The 7,652-nt window shown below is 59.1% G+C and overlaps 2 protein-coding genes across 2 annotated transcripts; one reads left to right on the top strand and one right to left on the bottom strand.

Annotated features, from left to right (window-relative positions):
• Positions 1–588: 588 nt before the first annotated feature.
• GNI_190290 (hypothetical protein) lies at positions 589–2,889 on the bottom strand (the record flags this gene model as incomplete). The annotated part of the gene is made up of 1 exon (XM_011135351.1): positions 589–2,889. The coding sequence occupies one exon, from the start codon at positions 2,887–2,889 to the stop codon at positions 589–591; it is 2,301 nt and encodes a 766-aa protein (XP_011133653.1).
• A 175-nt stretch (positions 2,890–3,064) lies between these two features.
• On the top strand, positions 3,065–6,139 carry GNI_190280 (hypothetical protein; the record flags this gene model as incomplete). The annotated part of the gene is made up of 1 exon (XM_011135350.1): positions 3,065–6,139. The coding sequence occupies one exon, from the start codon at positions 3,065–3,067 to the stop codon at positions 6,137–6,139; it is 3,075 nt and encodes a 1,024-aa protein (XP_011133652.1).
• Positions 6,140–7,652: the final 1,513 nt, after the last annotated feature.

The following is a 7,652-nucleotide window of genomic DNA, read 5'->3' as shown; positions in this document are numbered from 1 at the left end:
GGTCGGGGTCCCGGTCGGGGTCCTGGTCGGGGTCCTGGTCGGGGTCCTGGTCGGGGTCCTGGTCGGTGTCCCGGTCGGGGTCCTGGTCGGGGTCCTGGTCGGGATCATCAATTTCGCCGTTCATGTCTGGGTCTTGGTCAGGGGTTGTAGGGAGCGTTTGGTTAGAGATAGCGGGAGGGTAGCAGTCACGGAAGAGACCGGCGACGAGGCGGTTGGAGTAGGCGTCGAGTTCCAATTGTGGCTCAGCCGGATCGTGCGTATGTGGCGCCAACAATTGCTCCAAACGTGCATTCACGGGGTAGACTTGATCACATTGTGGGGACACATCCCAATCGGCTCGGCCGGCACGGAATGGTCTGCCGCTGGGTGTGTCGCCCGTGTCCGTTATGGCACAGTCACACAGATCGCGCATGACAAATTATAGCGGACCCCCTGTTTGGTGAGGATGATCCCTCACTTCGTAACCTCTCCTCGACCAGGAAGGTGGCACCGAGAAGACGGTGGCGATCAGTTGGTTGTACGAAAAAGTGCTCCCGGGCCTATGGGGAGGTCCTGACCTAAAGGACCTGAGGGCTTCTTTGGGCAGGACTAGGTCTCGGGGCGGAAGAGATCGCGGAGGGGCAGTGTGCCGTTGTCGCATAGGTCCATGAGAAGGGCGTTGGCGTTTGCGAGGGGGTCGATTTGGAACGGTGGTAGTTTGCGTACGAAGGTCGTTCCGAGTTCGTTTGCGAGGAGCGCACGGTCGGCGGCTCGATTCCCGGAGAGTGTCCACGTGCCGGATGAAATGCGTGGTGTTAAGTGGCGGCCGTAGCACCCGTTGACAACCAAAGCGCCAGGTCTTGCGTCCCGCATCTCGAACCACGCGGCCGGCTGGACTAACAGAAGTCGCCTTCGCTCCGGCGCTTCCGTTATTGAGGTCGAAGAATTCTGATCCGAGAGATTCTTCGGTTCGTGCGGGTTGGATGAATGGGGTGTACTGGAACCCGTGCACGCTTCGCTGCAAGGCGTTGGGGAGTTTCCAGAGAAGTTTGTATCAGTGGCGGGGTTTGTATCAGTGAGGTTGGGGGGGTATCCGCCATTGAGAGATATCCCGCCGGTGGCGATGGAGAGATGTCCGGCCGCGCCCTGGTCCCGGAAGGTGGGGTCTGCCCCGACCGGGGGGTCGAGAGCGCATCGGAGAGGTTCTTGGGCGGCTCGGTGGAGGAAGGTGAGTACCTTGTCGCGCAGAGCAGCGTGGGCGAAAACGCGGGCCGCCAGTGACCGGTGTACGGCGGGCAGAGCCTGGAATCGAACCGTCGCGACTTTAAAGTAGTCGAAACTGAGCGAGTGCCCACCGCCGCCTCCGACGGTATAGCACAACACAATACGCTCGGCCCTACACACCTCCTCAGGCGGGAGTTCAACGCGAACCTCCGCGTCACGCATGTCCGCCAAGTGCGCCGGCACGCTCACACCCAGAAGATCATATTCGTCCCACAAAGTGTCCAACAACTCAAAAGTCTCTCCGCCCACGTCCGCGGGGGTAGCTCCAGTGGGGCCGGCCTCAGTGGGTGCAGGCTCGTCGTAGTACTCGTCTTCAGACATTTCAGAGTCCAGAGGTGCATCCGGAGACTGGTCGTTTGTAGCGTCCGTGCGTTCGAGGTTCGGAAAGAGGGCGTGTGCTACTTCAAATAGGCTATTGTTTGGCTCCATCGTTCCTTGTTGCGCCCGCCCTGTGGTGTCCAGACCTTGGCTCTGGTCCTGGTGGGATTCTTGTTTTCTCTTGAGGTACAGTGCGTAGAGTACGGCCTTTTGGTTACCCCAGTGTTGGTCGTGCCATTTGAACGACAGCGCGACGCGATCCGCGGAGTGTGGGATATCGAGAAGGGGAACCATTACGTCACTGCGGAAGTCGTTGGTAAGTGTATGTGCTAGACTACAGACGTCTACACGCGGTACACAACAAGCCGCACCACGCAAACCCGGCAGTCGCGACCTTCGCAAATCGCGGACCCAATGTCCGGAATAGAGCACGTCATGCACAGGAAGGAAACTTAGTATGGCTGCCCAGGTTCCGACGCTCCACCAATCGCAGCCGGAAGTCTGTTGGCTGCGTGGGGGGCTTCCCGTGGGACAGGGACAGGCTCGGTAAAGCGTGACAGCGCCGCTCGGCGCGTGTACCACACCCAGGTCTTGCTGCTCCTCCGTTGGCGACCGCTCCCGGTCTACGGCGAATACCCACGGCCGCCCGGCGACTGTGATGAACCGGAAACGGTGGAAGCAGACCCCGTGCCGGACACAGTAGGCCTCGAAACACCGCCGGCCGAAGGTGGTCAGTGGGCCCTGTGCCGGACGGGCACGCCGGCCGGGTTTGGGGTCGCGACTCGGACCCCCGCTCCGACCAAAGCCGGGATTCGAGCCGGGGTGTGTGTGCAACTGGGCGTCCGGGTTGTCGTGTGTATCCGGCTTGGCTCGGGGGCGGGTAGTAGAAGCATGGGGTGGAAAACAGTTCTGGAACAAGTAGAGTGGGAGGTGGTTACCATATTCGGCGATGAAGTACTGCGCGTTCGGGGCTAATTTCCAGAGCGGCACGTCAGTGAGGACGCGGTGGGTGAGCTCGTTGACTGGGTATTGCTGGAACCAGATAACGCCTGGTAGTGGCCGCCGACGCCGCTCCGAGTAATCCACGGAGCCCCCTCCGTTGGTGGTCGCCGGTGCCGGCAACGGAGCCACGGTGCGTGACACCGCCGGTTCCAGATACCGTTCTCGAGCACGCCGCGGTGGCATCGGCAGGGGACCCGGAGGCGCCGCTAAGGCCACTCGACAGCCGCACCAATTCCACTCCCATTTGTCACCACCAGGCCACTGGTCGTGACCTGGGTCGACTTGAAGGTCAGATTGGAGTTGCATCAAAAAATGAATCTTCTCCCCTGGACTGGCCCATTTTGCCTCAGTGTGCTACTCAGTGTGCTATTTATGCTTTCATTCGTGCAATTGGGGGGTCACACTTCAAAGGGGGTATGGTGTGGCATACTGGAAGAGAAGGCCCGGACTCGCGGCCCGGACTTGTTCGGAGATTTTATATATGCAGCGACAGCGGCCACGTCGAGGGGGCGGTGGTCCTGTGCGGCGGCGTGCGCAGGTGGCGCGTGAGGACGGGTTGCCGGTGGATGAGCAGGGTCGGGTGGTGGCGGAGGTTGCGCCGGCGCGGAAGTACCCCGTGCGCGGCGAGGGGTTCCTTGCGATGTATCAGCGCGACATCGAGCTCAGCGGTCAAGTGGTACGTGCACAGGAGACGGCCAACGGGCGTCAACCTGGTCGTCTGGTCGACCAAATGCGTGTGTCCGCCGTTGAGACATGGCCAGACACGGCCGACGTCCTCAACACGATGTGGAGCACAAGTCGCGGAAGTGTAAGTTTGAGCACGGAGGAGCTGTTTGAGAGTGCCTTGGGCGCATTACAGAAGGACCTGTTGGGTTTGCAGAAGGGTTATGGCGCGCATCTGGCGTCGAACGCGGGTTCTGCAGGTTCTGCAGGTTCTGCAGGTTCCGAGCGTGTGCGATTTTGGGAACGAGCGGAGGCGGAAGCGGAATTGTATACGGAGAGTGAGGAGGAAGAGGACGGGCGGTTATCGAGGTTCCCGCCGGCGTTGCGTCCGTTACGGCGGTTACAGCGAGCGGCCCAGAAGAGGCGACTGCAGCGGTCACTAGTGGCACGCGCTTTAGAGGCGGCGGACAAGTCGGTGGCCGCAACGGAAATTGGCGCGTACGTAAAAGAAAAATACGCCAAAGACCAGACACCAGAACGGGAACGCACGCGCCGCACACGCCAAGAGTGGCGGGACTGGACGCAAGCCGCGGCCTACGCACGACTTCACCTCGCACTACCCGCTCCACTCACTACACACAAAGTCAAGCTCAATAAAAACGGCTGGGTCGCTCTCTACCTTACACTCCTCGCCCAACGCTTCCCCCAACACCTACGGAGTCACGACATCCGCCGTCATGCACTCGAGCCCGAACCCGTCCTCAACCCCTTTCGCTGGCTCATTGCCGACGAACAACTCTTGCGCTCATCGAGCGATGCCGCACTCCCCACCCTCACCGTCCTCGACCACTCGGCCCAAGACCTGTACCTCGCTAACCTCAGCCAGATACTCGGGCGCCCCTTCGGCCACGCCTACAGCCAAGCCACATTCTTCCAAGACTTCAAGTACTTGCTGGCCAACGCGCACTCCTGGCGACCCCTCAACAAAGTTGCCCTCACCCGACCTCGAACCCGCGACCTTCGCGCCGCCGCCGCCCGAAAACTCGGACAACTCAAAAGCGCCGGCGCCGTCGGCGCCGGAGCCGCCGACGAGCGTGTGCTCGGCCGCATCTCGGCCGAAGCCGCCGGCGCAGTCGCTGGTTCCACTCCGGGCGGCGGCGTGCAGGTCACGCAGACGGCCGCCGTGCTAGAGGACAGCGAGGAGGAACTGGAGGAAATGCAGGAACGACGGCGCGAGACGGAGGTGCTGAAGAAAATTATTGCGGCTCCGGAGCAGGCGAGCGCGGCAGGTGCCTTTGGGCCGGAACACTTTGCGGTGCGGCTCGGTGGCGAGCATGGCCGACTGCGTAACGCATTCGACGTGAATCGCGAGAAGGTGCGTGTGCTGGAGGCGCTGGCACAGGGCGCCTCGGGGCTGAACGTGCCGATGTTGTATGATAGCAGCGAAGATGAGAACGCAGCCTACACGGACCCGCAGTCCCGTTACCGTCGGCGCTACCGTTTGCACCGTACGCCGTCGGGCGCGGGTCGGGCGAGTGGTGCAGTGGACCGAGGCCCTGGCGAGCTTGCGGGTTCGAGTAGGGTGATGGGCATTTGGCCTGGGAGCACACTGGACGGCTACAAGCGGCGCATGGCGGCAGAGGTGGCGGCGCCTGCGAAGAAGCGGAAGAAGGCGGCGGTGACGAGTGTGCCGGGGGTTGTGGTAGGTGCGACGAATCCCGGGGGTGCGGGAGGGGTGGAGCCGGGCGAGTGTTGGCGAACGTTGAGTGTGAAGCCGAGAGTGCGGATGGTGGAGGCGCGGTTCGATGGCGGGCCTTCGCGGTCAGGGCTGCCGTTGGGTTTCCTGGCAACGTTGGAGAGTGCGTCGGGGGCGGAGTTGCATCTGATGGGTGTGGACGAGGCGGAGTTGTCTCACCGGTTCGCTCTGAACAAGTTGTGGCAGCGAACGCTGCCAGGTCTGGATACACAATTGACTTCACGACGTCACTTCGCTGTCGTACTCAACGAACGCACACACACTGCGCGCGTCGTTGCAGCACACCCGACTAAACTCACGCTCGCTAAGTCCCCGCAACAGGCACTCATCGATTTTAATTGGGAGCTGTACTGGACGCGCGCACGACTGGGTCTGGTGGACGCTCGAGACGCACACCGAGCACTGCGCTACCATATCACCTCCATGAATAACCATGTCGTCTGGACCGACGATTTGGAACGCTACCTTAAAGCAAGAGAAAAGGTTAATGAACTTCAGACACACCGAGGCTCTGCACGCAAAATGAAGCTCAGGATCCTTTCCGAAACCACCCGAGATGACCATCATACACTCGCCTGCCCGGTCATCCCTCGGCCACCTCTTCGCACGACGTGTGAGGTGGACAGTACTATTATAGCACGCGGAGACGTGATCTCAGACGATGACGAGTTGGTGGGCTCGTTCCAGGAACTTAGCCTCCGGGGGCGTCTCCATGAAGCGACCGGATTGCTGGATGCGGAGAAGGACTATGTAGCCTTCACAGACGGTCGTGTGGAACGGCTGGGTGCCCGCGAAGATGAGTTGAAGGGCGAGTTAAAGAAAATCCGCGACCACGTGGAACGCACGGACGCGAAGGGCGGGCTGGAGGTTTACCCAGCGCTTGCGGCTGCACGCTGGGCGGGACTCGACGCGCAGTTCCGGAAGAAGATCGCCACACGCACGCGCACGCTGCTCCCGAAGCTCGCCGCCAACAGACAGTTCCGCAAGGTTTATCAACAAGCCCGCAAACTCACCAACGAACGCGTCGTATACGAACAGGCCTGGACGGCCAGCAAAAACAAACGCTCCACTGCCGCCACCAGAGCAGCCAACCAAGAAGACGTCAAAGTCGACATCAAGGAAGAACCTCTCACCTAACCTACTGGGACCTACTGTGTCCATAGCACGCAATTTGTATTCTTTGAAACAACATATAGTACTTTCCCAATTCAGTCTGGTTGGTGAAGTAGTCTTACCCCACCGAATAGTCTTGCCGGATGAGTTTGTCGGACAATTAAAGTTGAAATGTTTTTGGCAGTTTGAGACCCTCCCGCGAGAGCATCGTCTCGGTGAGTTGGTCGTTCTCCTCCCTGAGAACCCCTTTCCTTGCCGTTGACTCGAAGAGGTCAGGAGTTGAATTCGTCCTAATAGAAAAATTGTGCGCGTGTTTGTTTGCACACACTTTTCAGCTACCCACGCGAAGCCTTCACCTTCAACCGAAACGTACACGTCATTGATCGAATAGCAACCCTCCACCTTCTGGCCGTGCTCGGTGCTACCCCCGCCGGCTCGTGAGTCTACTGTTGCTAGCCCCTCGTCGCCAACATTCCCATGGTCGCCCATGGTCGCCCACGCCAGAACGGGCGCGTTCTGCAGCGTGGAAGGACTCTGAACCGCCCAATAATGTTTTTTACAGAAAAGACGTGTAGGACCTGTGTGTGACGGACGTGAAGGGTGGAATTATAGCACGTGTGTTTGCCACTTTGGCCAGAGCGATTTCTAGGTAGAGATTGCACAACTCCCGCGTGTACATGCAGACGGCTGGGATTCTAACACACTGGTGAGCGCCAGCAACCTGAGTGGTCGGTGAAGTACCATTCATGACCAACTCACCGGCGAGATTACAGCAACCCGATGCGAACAACTTGAAAGCGGCACAGCCCCGGTTCGAGGACAGCGCAGTGAAAATAATACAGAACACCTTAGAACACAGTGGTCAACACATAAAAAAGGACACGTCAAAGCTTTTGATAGAAGTTACCTTCCCAGGAGATTCTGGCAGTCCGAAGGTGCCCTTTGGCATCAACGTGCCTGTAGCACAGAATGTAACAGTTTGTCAGTTTGTATTCTTTTCTTTGGAACAACGTATAGTACTTTGCCAATTCAGTCTGGTTGGTGAAGTAGTCTTTAACCAAGCCCCAGCGAATGGTCGTGCCAGATGGAGTGGTGGCCTCGCCTCTCATTTCCATCATGTCGCATTGACAATGTTCCGACAGGTTTGTCCGACATGTCGGGCCGTCACTATCACAGTAGCTAGTAGGAATGGTTTGTTCGAATTTCGGGTTTGCATTCCGCGTGACATGTGGTCCCCTGTTCATACCATCTGCCATGTACCCCGCTAACATAAGGTGCTCATCGTCGAATCCGTATAAGTCACCTCCTAACCACTTTGCAACCCCCCTTGCGCGCCCCCCCCTGTATTCGAGATCGTTACCTACATATCCGTTGTCTGTAAACAGGCACTGGTAGGGCTTCAGGTAGTAGTTGACCGCATCCCAGACAGTAGGCAAATCGTACTTGAACGGTTCGCCGAAATAATGACAAGTCACGTCTTGACCATTCTCGTCAGTGCAAATTACCTTTCCGCCGTTTACCTGGGACCAGTCTAACG

This window comes from Gregarina niphandrodes (assembly GCF_000223845.1).
Source record: "Gregarina niphandrodes unplaced genomic scaffold scaffold00081, whole genome shotgun sequence".
In the NCBI taxonomy this organism is placed as follows: Eukaryota; Apicomplexa; class Conoidasida; order Eugregarinorida; family Gregarinidae; genus Gregarina; species Gregarina niphandrodes.
Note: the sequence above shows the minus strand (reverse complement) of the source record. Positions and strands in the feature narration are given on the sequence as shown.